Below are 14,033 nucleotides of genomic sequence, written 5' to 3'. Positions count from 1 at the left end.
AAAAGCACATGTAAACTGTTTAAACATTTATATTTATCTTACATGTCACTTGTCTAGTCTTAAAAATAAATATCCATCCAGTGATAGGAAGTGTTATAAACAGACATCAGTCCACAGTGAGGAGGAATAACAGGACTGAGAAGGAAGACCTCGATGATCATCTTTTAAGGACTCCATTATCTCCCAAAATGTGCAAAGGACAAACCATCGAGGGCAGCAGGTTTATAAAAGTAAATGTAAAGACCAACCAGAGGATCAGTCCAACAATACACAGGTGTTTGGATCCGCTGTAATCAGAGAAGTAATTGTTATACCGACCCTATAATATGTAATGAAAGTGCAACAAAGAAATTAAATTATTTTCCAACCAGGTGATAAAGCAGAAAAGGACTCTTCTCCATTTCAGAGCAAAACAAACACCTCAAAAGTTTTCTCCAGGCAAAACTTTTTCCCCACAAAGTTTTCTCAGATCACACAAAGGCGTTTCCTTTGAACTGTGCAGGCTGTGGAGAAAAACAACTAATACAAAGACAGAGAAAGCCCCTTTGTGATGATCTGCAAAAAAAAAAAAATGAATAAAAGTCTATTTTTTACCTTAATCAGAGATAATTTTGCTCACATTACACAATGCAAGAACAAGCCAACACTGTTTTTTTGTTTTTTAATTTTAATTTACACATTATCCAGTTGCATCAGCAGGATCACAGAACAAAAGAAGGGGTCATCCTTCACTAAAACTTTATTAATATTAAAATACTAAAAAACAAAAAACAAACAAACAAAAAAAACAAACAATTACACCCCTTTCATTTAACAGTTTCTCCTCATTTATCTCTGCCTTCACAGTGGACTCTTGGAGTCGAGGTCAGTTCACTTGCATCTAAACAAATCCCAAACGTAACAGAAGAAATGCAACATTTTTGTGTCCTCCTTTTAACTGTAAAAGGAGCTTTGGGAGACCAAAAAAAGATGAGTCCATCAGAACAATTTGGCTAAAAAAACCAAAAAACCAAAAAACAAAACAAAAAACAAAACATGAAGACAATATGAGATTATTTCAGTGGTTTGATGTTGTTGGCACTTGGGTGTGCTTGATTTTAATTTGCCTCCCACAGGAGGGCAAAAAAAGATGGCCCGATAAATTCAGCAAGTGCGAATAAAACACATTTAGTGCAGCAGATCCAACATCGGCATGAGATGACTTTTTGCAGTAATTTGAGAAAAAAACAAAACAAACCCCAGCTTATTTCGCACAGAGTACAAGCTGAACTGAATCAATGATGTACTCTTTTAACATTCAACAACAAACATAGAAAAGTGTGCCTCCAGATGAGGACTTACAGGGGTCAGTTTCACATTCTGCATGCAAAGCAATCACGCTGTGAGATGATACATTGGGAGAGTCGTTCTGCTAAAGTTTGTCTGTCGGTACGGTCCAGCCGAGAAACACCTCAGATTACTGCTGATGAACAAACAAAGCCTTCCTGCTGGTTTGTGGTTTATTTCTGGTAATCTGCTCAAAGCGTACGCAAACATCCTTCAGATTAACCTCCTGCTCATGTCCTGTCCGTGGGAAGAAATAATTTGTTTTCGGGATTTAGTACAGTTTTATCTCCGATCGGATGCGCAGCTCACTCCTATACTTAAATGAAGTTTACATTAGAAAATAGAAAACCTATTTTAACTTTTCTGATCAACCGTTTCAAAGATTTTCCTCACATTCGAGTCAGCTTGAAATCTGCAGCTCCCATCCAAATTTAACCCTCCATCAACTTTAAGATATCTTAATTTTACAACCATTATAGTACAAACCCTTAATGTTTCTGTACGCCTAATAATGACACTGTTCAAAAAACACAGAGTTGACTATAATTAAAAAATTTAAACTTTGAAAGAAATAAACTGATTTAACTTTTTTAACCTTGCTAAAAAACACTAATCTGTGTTTTTGCACAGCACAGGGCCTGTGGATTTTTACTCCAACTTCATAACATCAAAATCACTTTAAAAGAAGATCTTTTAATGGTCAGACCAAAGAGGATGAATACCATTAAACCCAGAAAAATGATATTGTGAATTGTGACTTGGCTTTTTGATGGATTTAAACATTCAGTTTGTTAAAAACGGAACAGTAAAAAAGGTATGCTTGTCCTCTTTAGAAGCAAATAAAACACGACTGGCTGCTATAATCTCACAGAAACTGCAAAATTATTCCCAGGATTAAAAAATAAAATAAAATACACACCCTAAAGCATGGAGAATTACATTACTGACTTCTGTCCATATCCCAGTGCTGTGCCTCCTCTGGCTCTTTATGAGAAATATCTCAGCGATATGACCACAGACAAAGGACTGAATGAACTTAAAATTGTTAACACTGTCTGATTTGTATCTTTCTTCACTGGATAACTTTGATGGACGTTCTTCCTCCTGCGTTTATGGCTGAACCTCCCAACTTTCAACCGTCACATACGAACCTCTCCCTTTTTTTTTAACCCAACAAGAGACAAAGTGAGACAGCAGACATTAAAATCAAAGTGCATCCATGTCTAATCACAGCCAAAAGGTTGTTTGTAAAAACAGTAACAAAAACTCTGTGGTCTTCAGGGCTTCAGGGTGATGAGGAAGCAGCGTTCCGTCCTTCCATCTCCTGTTCTGCATCTTTCTCCCAACTGCCTTCCCTGCTGAGACCACCTTTGTTACAGTTGTGTACTCCAGTAATTTAATCCACAGAGAAGCCTTCAGAATAAAACCTGACAACACTGTGACTCTTCTGTGGGTTCATAAAAAACATTAAAAAAAAGAAAGAAAAAAAAAAAAAGCATACAAACTGCTCTGAGGAAACATCTTTTGGCACAGCAGCCACAGAAATCCACACATACACCTGACATACAAACATGCAGCCAATCGTATCAGGTTGTACCAGAGCTGCAATCTGTCGCTCTTCATGCACATAAATTATTTAAAATATTTTCTGAGGTGGTTTCTCCGAGCTGTTGGCAGCTCAGATCAGTTTTGGTTGTTGTTGTTTTTTTTGTTTTTTTTTCCTCTCCGTCCTGCTTCAGATGAACAGAAACAATCAGAGCAAAGTTAACCATTAATTTAAAAATGGCAGTGTTTGGTAGCATCAGGTCGACCTGAAACGGCGTGAATACAACGTGTTTGTACATGCGTGTCTACAAGAGGCAAGGTGTGAGCGTGTCAGGTGGCTGGTTTTCGTGTCATTGAAGCAGTTTTGTTTTTCCTCATCTTAAAAAGTCACTCGAGTTACTTCGTCTCACACAGTCTCTCAACCTTTGTAAGCCAGCAGCAGGAGATGGGCAGCACTACATTCTTTGTGTCTCTGTGTTAAATAATAGGGGTCTAATTAATATTTTATATCATTCAAAACACAGTGCTCACCCCTGGTTCTCAGTGTAATGGCAGTTTCTGTTTCACGTCGTTCTGGCTCAGTGTGGGTGCAGGGAAGCTTCAGTATCGTGGTGTTTTTTCTGTGACAGTGTGACAACACGGTTCCAGCATCTCCTCCTCTCTCCCTCTTCCTAACTCGGCTATTTCCCAGTTTGTCTTCACGGAGGAGAAGTGTGAGGTTTTTGTGTTGAAGACCAACGAAGGGGAAAGAGGAGGCGTGAAGGGGAAGAGCTGTGTGAGGGCAGCTGTGAGCTTCCCCCTCCTCTCTTGCTATAGCCGCTCCTCTCTCTGCTTCTTGGCCCTCACCGGCCCCTGGCCGTTCCTCAGGGAGCCGTTCTGAGGCCTCAGAAGCTGCCCGCGCTCCTGATCCGTCCACGGGATCCCGCCCTGCCCTTCGTCACTGTCCAGGTCAGAGTCCGAGTGCATGAGGGCAGAGGAAGTGGGAGCGGGAACAGGCTTCAGGCGTGCTGAACGAGGAAGAGGAGAACAGAAGCGAAAGAAACAGTGTGATGGAGCTGTCCTAAACATCGACTATGCAGAAAATTTAACTTTTTAAGTTTTTGAAACAACACTTTTTTTGTATTGAGGCTAAAATAGAAACATTATCTACACATTTACGTCAGTGTTAGCTTATCAAAAGAAATCTTCACAAGAAGAAAAGGTCGAGTCTTACCATTTGTTAACACCTTTAGTGTTTATTTGGGCAGTTATTTTTGAAGAGCATTGTGTAAATTGACTGTAAATATGACTAACCTAGCAACATTCACACTCACCATTTTAAAAAAAGAAAAAAAAGTTTTGCTAAAGTTGGAAAACGGTGTTTAGCTCATGCTGCGATATGCCACAAAGGCCGAAAGCATCGACTCGGGTCAACTTGCGGCCCTTTGCTCTGCATATTCCCCCACTTTCCTGTCTATATACTTTCCTAATCTAATCTAATCTAATAAAGGGAAAAAAATGGCCCAAACAAATAATCTTAGAAAAACACACAAAATAAAAACCGTAGCTGTGCATGCAATCTTATTACAAAGTAAGGAAGGACTGGTATCGCTGTTATCTCTGTAAAATTTGATTCAAGATGTTCAAGTTCCAGTCAAAATACAGAAGCAGCATTTACTCTCTGCCTGTTTTGGTGAGTGTTAACGGGCTAAATGCAGGCGGTGGTGTGAGTTTATGTTAACGCGTCCAGCTTACCAGCTCTTGGCAGTTGCAGCTCCAAACAGTCCTGCTCGTCAGCTTCTAGCATTTTGTATCGACTTTTACTCCTGCGCACTTTGCTCTTACGCCTTACAGGAAAATAAACCCACAGGAAATCAATGACCATTACCCCCATAAAGTTATTTAACAATAATCCTGACAGAATATTAAAAAAGAATTTAGGTAACAAACTCACCTTTTGCAGCAACAAACTATCCCCCATACAAATGTTGCCGCAGCAACCACAATCATAAAGGATGCTATCGTCACATAGAGCACGCTCCACTCTGAAAACAGAAAAAATTATGTGATAAAAGTGCGAAATATTAAAACAGCCCTCTAAAGTAATGCAAGGCAGCTTTGACAACAAAGTCAAAAAAGACTCGCCGTGCGTCCCTGAATACAGCGACAGAGATTATTCTGATTCTAATAAACAGAATTAAAATAATAATCTGCCGGACCAGATTTTCACAACAATAAAATGGATTATTTATTGATTTCTGTTTATCGACTCTATATTTTACTGTAATGCCTCCATTCTTACCACAGTTGCTCTCTGCGTCTCCGAACTGAGCTCTGATAAAATTCTCCATCCAGAAAGGCTGACAGACACAGCGCCGCGTGAATGAGTCACACTCGCCGTGGCCGGAGCAGTTCAGCTGGCAGACTGAGGAGGGAGAGTGACAGCAATGTTCAATAAACCGTCAGAGCTTTAAAACGTGGTAAACAGCAGATTTAAAGTGCTAAAGAAACTGGTAATATATATATGACTTAGAAATAGCTTGGAAATCTAAAACTTTGATCATTGCATCATTAACCGACCCAAAGACTGCAGACTACACGAGCATGACTGAATAATAACACAGTCTGATTTTTATGGTTTATGGCATTAAACAGGAAGTGTCTGTGATAAGTTCGGTTTGTCTGTAAGTGGGATTACTCAAAAACGTATCCCTGTGAGGACTGAGTCATTATCTGTGATGAGAACACCATGTTTTACACTCTGTGTACACTTTAATGTCAAGGAAAACTTTTACTGCCGTTATTTTTGCTACATTTAGTAAGTTTATTTTCATTCTAATTTATTTTATTTTATTTGTTTTAGTGCATTTGTTTTATCGAGCTATTTTACCTCATAGAGCCATTTAGTTATTTTATATTCAGTTATTTACTTTTTGATCAACCTTATTTGACTTTTTTGTTTCAATTCTGTTTAATGGAGCTCTTTAATCTTTCTCTTTCATCAAACTGAGCTTTTTTTGTTATATTCTGTTTTATTGAGCTAAATTAGTTTATTTACAGACTGTGTTTATCAGTTTAGCTGCTGTAAAAGTAATTTCCATACTTTTGGGATAAATAAAATTGATCTGATATGAAGCCTTATTTTAACCTTTTGCTGACAAAATATGTGATTTTAGGCTTTTGAAAAAAAAAAGATTGGAAATCAAAGACAAGAATAGACATTTTAAGAATATACATTTTAACTGACTCCCATTAAAATATTTTTTTTAATAATGCCCCACCCAAAACAATTCAATGATGAATCCGGTGAGATTTATTCTTCCGCATTAAATTTATGCTGTATGTACATCATAAAAACAACATCCAACGACTGATTGGTTTGGTCAGGTGACAGCTAATGAAAGAAAACTCATCACAGCTACAATTTGACAACAAAGCTGTAGAGCTATGCAGGCACACGATGCATAGGAACAAATACATCAACATCAACCTCTAATGTAGGCCAAGTTATAGAATCTACACAGATGTATAGACACAGAAGTGTAAATTATGCTAAGGAAGAATCAGCTTTGATATTTTAGCAGAAGTGAGGTCTGGCCCATCTTAGCAGTGATTAATTTTAGGAGTTGATTCAGATCAAAATATGCATCCAGGAATTTTTAGGAGGAATCTAATAATAGGACAAATTTTTACATTTTGCACTATATCTTTAAAAAAAACAAAAACAAAAAAACCTGGGACACACCGTCTTGATGATTTCAAGAACTTATCAGAAACTAATCAAGATCCAGAAAGTTTTCCAGAGTATGCAGAGGCTCATTACCTGCATGGTGTAGTACCCGAGGGTTATCAATGCAACTGTGACCTTGAATGTCCAAAACCCAAGGCCTTTAGAGTCTGCTATAACATAGAAGCATCAAACTTCTTTTTTCCCTTTGCTTGTCCCATTTCGTAATGTTTGTGTGCTACTCACTGACTGTATCCACTCGTCGGGCCTTGAAGATGAGGAAGTCATTCTTCTGTTTACGCAGTTTGTTGCGCAGGCCGAGTGCAACATTACGGCCAGACAGCGGAGGGCGCCCTGGGCCGCCGGACACCAGGAAGACCAAACGAGTACTGAGAATGGAGGAAGAGGGTGGAAAACAAACAAACTGTCAAAGGATAATTCCTGCTCTGTTCACAGTTGGTTTCATGACTTTCATCATCAGGTTTGCACACATGTCTAAAATCTGAGACAAAGTCACCTGTGCTCATTAAACGCACTGATCTCTCGCACAATGATGTCGCTGTCGAGCACACCCAGTAAAACCCCAACCTGTCGCAGCAGCATGTCGCGCTGACGTTGGGACACCTGCGATACGGAGACCTCCAACACCAGTTCCACCAGGTCACGCTCCCGCACGTCTGATGGAGAGACGGGAAAAAACGGGAAGAGGGAGGACACATAAGGTGACAGTGAGACGGAAAAAGTGACATGAGGAAAACGGCCAGATTGCAGGATCCATCTGACTCCCTGAAATCTGGGAGAGAGTCCAGAGCGCCAAGTGACGGATTAGTTTCTGGCCGAGTGTGTGTCTGTGCACCGTATGCTGTGCTGACCTGCTCAACCTTCTGCTGCTGGTTGTTGAGGCTCCTGCTATGTGGAAATCATTTGTATGCACAGAGTTGTTTGAAGAAAAGATAAACCAGCAGCAGTTGCGTTTCAGTATATTTTTCCACAATGTCTTTTAATGATCACAAGAATTTATTTTCCCCTTGTTTGAATCTTTATCTGGCTACAAAATAAAAGCCTGAATAGAAACCACAGGTCTTTTATTGGGACGCTGCACCACAAAAAACACTGATCACCAGGAAATAATCAGCAGTTTTATTAGGGTTTCCGTGTATCAGTATCAAGTTAAGTTGCTATACTATACTAATAAATGTACAGTTTTTCCCCAAACCGTGAGGTTTTTAAATATTTTTAATGTTTAAGCTTTTACACTTGAACAAGTTCAACACACTTCACTCTAACACTATAAATGGTTAATACATAGATATCCAACTCCTGGTAAATCAGTTAAATCAGTATGAAATAAACCAGACAAACTGTATGCAGTAAATGTTGACAGACAAGTGCATACTTTGTTTAGTCAGTGGAAAAAGATTAAAACATTTTAGGAAGGGGTCAGAGTGACATATAAGAAGATTATTTCAAAAGAAATTTCACTTGATTCAAAGCAGTTTCTACTTGGTTTGGATCCAGAAGGTCAAAGTTGTGTGTTTTTTTTTTTCTTCTACACAAGTAGCTTATAGGATTGTTTTTGGATTAAAAAAAAAAAGTAAACCAAATGATACAGACTGGATAAGAAAGAAGTGGTGTTTTTGGTTGATATGAATCAATTTTCATATCAATTTTGATATAATTTTGTCCTTTCACCATAGGAAAAAAAAAAAAAAAAAAAAATCACCATCACTGTGTGATTATTCTAACAGTTGGCTGTTTAATTTATTAAAGTCTAAAATGGATTGTCTGCCCCTCCATCCATCCAGCAGCCTTCTGTTTATTCAGTTAACACAGGCTCCTTGACTCAACTATATGTGGACCAATGACATGTAGTCACAGTTGAGCCCATTTTGAGCCGTTTTTTTATTTTGATGTGTTTTCTGAACTGTTTTTGCGAATGTGTATTCTCTTTAGTTGAACATAAGGAGTAATTTTTATATGAAATAAACAAACATATTGTAAAAAATAATGAGTATATCTTTAGGATTTGTGTTCATATCCATGTTTTTGTAGGTCTGCTTACCTGGTTTGACCTCCACTGTGCCCCTCCCCTTGCTGCTTTGTCCTTTGCTGTCAGTTACAGTCAGGATGAAGCTGTATTTGCCCTCCACCAGGTTTCCAAGAAACAGCACTGCCTGGTGGTCGGAGTTGTTCAGGACATCCTATTAAACAAAACAAAGGAACAAACAAACAACAACAAAAAAAAAAAAAATACATTTTTACTTATTTATAAATCTCATGGTCCCTGCTATAAACTAAACCAGAACTAACATTATTTAAAGATTATAAAGGTCCGTCTCACCCCAGCAGCCGGACTGGTGTCTTCTCTGGTCCACAGGTAGCTGAGTCCACCTTTGTCATCAGTGGACTGAGATCCATCCAAAGTGGCGGTCCTGACAGGCAGAGAGATGGGTGGACTCGACACAACATGAGCCACTGGCGGTTGGTCCTTTTCTGGAGAAAAAAAACATTAAAATTTCAGAAACTTCTTTTCAATGCGTCTCTGTTAGAGCCGCCTGCTGGTCACCCTTGATAATTTGGTACATGCGCTACAGTATTTTAGAGAGAATAAACCACACAGTTTAAATGGATTAGTTGACACCAATATGTGCTGTAGACTGATGTCATTTAGGTACCTATCCCACACTTACAAAAAAGATGTGTCCCGTGTTTTTGAAACCCCTACAGTTTGTCTGAAAGCAGCGCACAAACAAAAACAGCATCTCAGTAACACAATCATGCTTTTTCTCATTCAAACTGAGGCACATTCAGATCACTCAGATCTACAGGAGACCTTAGATCTTCTCCCTCTAAATATTCAGAGAATTGAAAGCTTATATGCAACTACACCACTTCACTGCATGTTTATAGCGAGACCATTTCCACATGTTTATGATTGTTGTGCAGCTGTCACTCCCTGTGGACAGTTTCCCATTAATAGCACAGTCTCTTGTTTATAACAGGATGAGCTCACAGAAGGCTTGTTCTCATTGTTCTAGCACATGGATCGCCACATTATTTGGTTTAAACTGCTGATGATTTGGTTTGAGGCGGAATATTTCAGTTTTTCAGCTGTAAGACTGGATTTTACTGCAACACATCCATGAGGTCAAACCTGCTAGTCACAGGTCTGTTCACTGTAAACAAGATCAAGAGTTACCAGAATTGTTTAACGGAAATCAGCCCAACCTTTGTTGTGCAATATTTGTAGGAGGGGGAAGGGTGGGGACCAGTTCCATTTTGTGCACTGATGACAAGAAAAGCTGGAGAATATTGTGAGTCATTATTAGACTTAGTTATTCCCTCTTGACTTGACAAAAGTAACTCATCATTTTGTTTCCTACCATTGTTTTCCAAGCAATGAATGAATGAATGAATGAATGAGTGTGTCACATTTGTGTTGCTCTTTACCTTTAATGTGAACATTCTCCCCCACACACACACACACGCACACGCACACGCACACACACACACACACACACACACACACACACACACACACACACACACACACACACACACACTTTGATCTGGCATTATATAAAAAAAAAAAAAAAACATGTACAGCGAACAGGCCTCTGAATGGCACCTAAAGTAATAGTTGGAAAACACTCCTACGTTTAAAGGACCAATAAGCATTCTAAGATAATGCTTATAAACAGATCCTAATTTTAGCAATATTGCACAATCATTCTTGTAATTCCATTTTAATCAGGCTGTTCTAAACAGAAATCCTTCAGTAGATCCAAAAGGCTACAATGAGAGCTGGATAGAGATAGGGACTAGAACGAGAGAACATTTTTTTTCCCATATTGGATAACTGACTAGTCCGACAGAAGGTCTCTTCCTTTTAAAAGGGAGTTCTTCCTTTCTACTGTTACCAAGTGCTGTTCCAAGGGGACTAACTGCACTCTCCAGCACTGTAGGCTCTTTACCTTCCAATATAAAAAGACTTGATGTTTAGAATTCATTGCATGCATGGATGGATAAATTATTTATCCCCAGGGAGAAAATCAAATATCCAGCAGCTCATTTGAAAAAAGAAATCCTCCACTTAAAAAAAGTTTAAATGCAAAGGAAAAGTCTTAGTCCACACCCACACAAACACGCAACTCCGTACCTTCCTTAACGATGACCATGACAGTGTCGCTGCTCTCCAGCTTCCTATCATCAGTTACTGTCAGGGTAAACTCGTATGTGCCGACCTTGAGACCTGTCACCGTGGCAACGGCGCTGTCTGCATTTTCAATCTTCACACCATCGGGACCACTGGCAGAGGAACAGACGGACCGAAAAAGAGCGAAACATGAAGGGAGGGAAAAGGGGAATTTAAGAGGATGTGGAAACGTTAATGACAGCGACTGAAACCTGTTAAGTGTTTTAAATTATAAACCTTTCAGTAACTATGATTGAGGTATCACATAAACTATAATTCTAGACTTTAACAACAAAAAAATACAAACTGCATTAATCCATATTTGTCTGACCTGGTCTTTGTCCAGTGATAGGTGGCTATCTTCTGGTCATCGTGGCTCTTATTGCCATACAGTGTGGTGTGATCCATTGGCAGCGTCAGCTCTTTCTCAGGTCCCGCATCTGCTACTGGTGGTTTATTATTTTCTGAATGAAATGTGAAAATTACACACACAAATCCATTATTTGGACCACACTAAATTACAGTATAGAAGGACCGATTCAGTATTGGTGTTTGGATCAGCTTGACTGGCCAAGGCCACAACGGGTCAACCCATTCTATTTAAATCTATGTTGTTCTATGTTTACAATGCATCTGTAGCAGTGCTTTGGTTATTTTGCAAATGTGTGAATTGGTTCTTTCTCACAGACAGAAACATAGTTTGTTGACTTAACATTGGATCTGCTCTTGGTATCAGTAGATCCCCAAAGTACTAAAGTAAGGGCTGTAAGTAACAGTTGGGGGAACATTTTGCAACTCATTAGGTCAACTGGCAAAAAGGTACATCTACATCTCAAAATGGGACCTCGTTATCCGCTGTGTGACATCATGGTAAGCACAGACAGCTTTTGTATACAGTCTTACATGCTGGTTGTCAAAAGTAGCTGGGTTTCCTCTGATCTTAGAAGAGCTGAGGAAAAACAACCTATGCGAGCTACTAAAGCACAAAACTACAATAACTGTCAGAAAAACCTGGATTGGGGAGCAGGATTAAAGACCTCCTCAAACTAGGAAGCTCTGGATATTCAGGGTGGTCAATACTGAAATTTTCAGCGATTTGGACAGACTGACCAGTATTTCAAGCTGAGCTAGCTTGAGATGAAGGAAAACCCAATATTATTAGTATAACATAGCTAATGTAATAACATCACTGTAACGAAAACCCTTCTATGATATAAAGGAAGTACCTGGAATTAGATTCTGACTAATAACACCATCACATCTTTCAGGTGTGATGACTCACATGATTGCCTTGGTCTAAACCTAGCAGACCTTGACCTTGTTGTTGAGTGTTCACATTAGAGGTCCAACATAAAACACTAGATTTCCAGTCCACAAAGTGCTTATCACCTTGAGTGCACTCTGCTCCCTCATATGATTATCCTTCACTGTTTGCTAAACAGGAGCAGTTTAAGTGCCGACATCCTCCTCACACGGCATAAAAGGTCACAAATTAATAGCGACTTACACACTGCTGCTCAATTTGCTCTTTGAACTTCATGTGTAAATTTGGGAGAGACAAAGGGCGAGCAAGAAGCCACACAGGGTACACTGTGTTCAGATACGGCATCTCTTAGATGTCAAGTTAAAGAGATTTATTCGCTCCATATGGTGAACAATAGCTCAGAGCTGAACAAACACTGAAAAATCCTGAGCTAATGTGTGACAGCTGTGAGAGCTGGGAAGTGATATCTGCTGAGGTGGCATGAACTCTCCAGCTCTTTACCTGGCTGCACGATGACGGTGACCTGAGAAGTGTCCTGTTGTCCAGCTGAGTCCGTCACAGTCAGCTGGAAGGTGTAGTCTCCCTCTTGCATTGCCGACAACTGTAGGATGGGTGTCCGTACACCCTGAAAAGCACAGTATATACCACCGTTAGCTAAGATGATCTTATCCACGGAAAAATGACCCAAAATACATGAATTCAGCTGTGAGGAATATTGTACCTGCATCTCCACCACTTTGTCTTTGCTCTCTGGGCTGAGGGACCACTCATAGGACAGGGAATCGTGGTCGTCGGTGCTTTGGTTGCCATACAGAGTGATGGAGTTGCGTGGTAACTGGATGACCTGGATAAAGTAAGAGGAAAGTTATTAGGATTGCCACAGTTTGGCATACTTTGTTACTTACTTTGTTTTCATGTGATAGCAGCACCTACAGGTTGGGGCATCGTACAACAGAGAGGACAAACCTGGTTTGGGCCAGCGTTGGCCACAGGTCGATAGTCCTTGGCTTTGTTGACGGAGAGCGTGGCCTGCGTCGAGTTTGTAGCGCCGTCTGAGTCAGTTACTGTCAAACTGATACAAAAGGAAGATGGAGATGCATTTATGGGACAACCATAGACATGTGTGCTGCAGAAATTAAGATCTTTTTGCCAAAATTTCACAGAAGATGCTTCTTTTTTTCTTTTTTTTCTGATTCATCTCGAATTTTCTGCCAGGAAAACATACATCTTTATCATAAATAAATAACAATGTTGTTTGAAGACTTTGAGCCCTTATTCAAGCCTTATTTGAAATAGCACAAATATAAACCTACAAATTTATGATGTCAACCCAGATAAGCCGAGCAGTGAAATGATGGCCGTTAACTCAGAACCAGCGCATCACTATTTTTTTTTTCGTTTTGTTTTAGCTTTCAGGTCAATTACACAACAAGCATTTAGTGTCTATTCTTTGCTTTTTCAACTATATTTAAAAAAAAATATCGCTATCTGTAATATGCAACTCAAATATAAACCCAAACAAATAGCAGTTTAACAAAACTGACCTCAGAGGTTATACTTATTGGTCGCGTCACGTTTAAGCTTCCCACTGTATAAATTTAGAAGACACAGAGGTTTCTAGCTCCATCACTTCTAACCATATTAAAAACCCATGTAGTCTTTTTTCAGTCTCAGCTGGAAATCCTCCACTTTTTCTAAATTACTACTACTGACTTCCACAACTGTTATTATTTGCTGCTGCCAGCATATCAGAAGAAGAACACTTTGTCAAATAAATCATAAATCTCTCTCTGAAAATGATCCAGAAGGAGGCACTTCAAAAACACGAGTAGGTTATGAGGACACGCACTCGCCCACTTAATGAGGCCATATTAGAGAAACTAAAATGCACTTGTTAAGCTGAGTCCCAAAGAATCCATCGGCTATTTTGAAAAGGGACTGCTTTTTCTGTTATTTATTTAACAAGGACAGAAGTTTCATTTTCTTTTTTAATCTCC

General features: G+C 39.3%; 1 protein-coding gene across 1 annotated transcript in view; it reads right to left on the bottom strand.

The window, feature by feature from the left end:
* Positions 1–1,409: 1,409 nt before the first annotated feature.
* kiaa0319l (KIAA0319-like ortholog) overlaps positions 1,410–14,033 on the bottom strand; it is a 34,363-nt gene continuing 21,739 nt past the window's right edge. The window contains exons 14-26 of the mRNA XM_039605306.1: positions 13,003–13,108; positions 12,758–12,880; positions 12,538–12,661; positions 11,104–11,236; positions 10,737–10,885; positions 8,919–9,070; positions 8,640–8,778; positions 7,095–7,254; positions 6,824–6,966; positions 5,153–5,275; positions 4,805–4,895; positions 4,606–4,697; positions 1,410–3,878 (exon numbers count right to left, since the gene is read on the bottom strand). Of these exons, the coding sequence (XP_039461240.1) occupies positions 3,682–3,878; positions 4,606–4,697; positions 4,805–4,895; positions 5,153–5,275; positions 6,824–6,966; positions 7,095–7,254; positions 8,640–8,778; positions 8,919–9,070; positions 10,737–10,885; positions 11,104–11,236; positions 12,538–12,661; positions 12,758–12,880; positions 13,003–13,108 (1,732 nt within the window). The 3' untranslated portion in view covers positions 1,410–3,681. The remainder of the gene's footprint in view (positions 3,879–4,605; positions 4,698–4,804; positions 4,896–5,152; positions 5,276–6,823; positions 6,967–7,094; positions 7,255–8,639; positions 8,779–8,918; positions 9,071–10,736; positions 10,886–11,103; positions 11,237–12,537; positions 12,662–12,757; positions 12,881–13,002; positions 13,109–14,033) is intronic.

Source organism: Oreochromis aureus, linkage group 22 (genome assembly GCF_013358895.1).
Source record: "Oreochromis aureus strain Israel breed Guangdong linkage group 22, ZZ_aureus, whole genome shotgun sequence".
Classification (NCBI taxonomy): Eukaryota; Metazoa; Chordata; class Actinopteri; order Cichliformes; family Cichlidae; genus Oreochromis; species Oreochromis aureus.
This window is presented reverse-complemented; position numbering and strand designations above follow the sequence as displayed.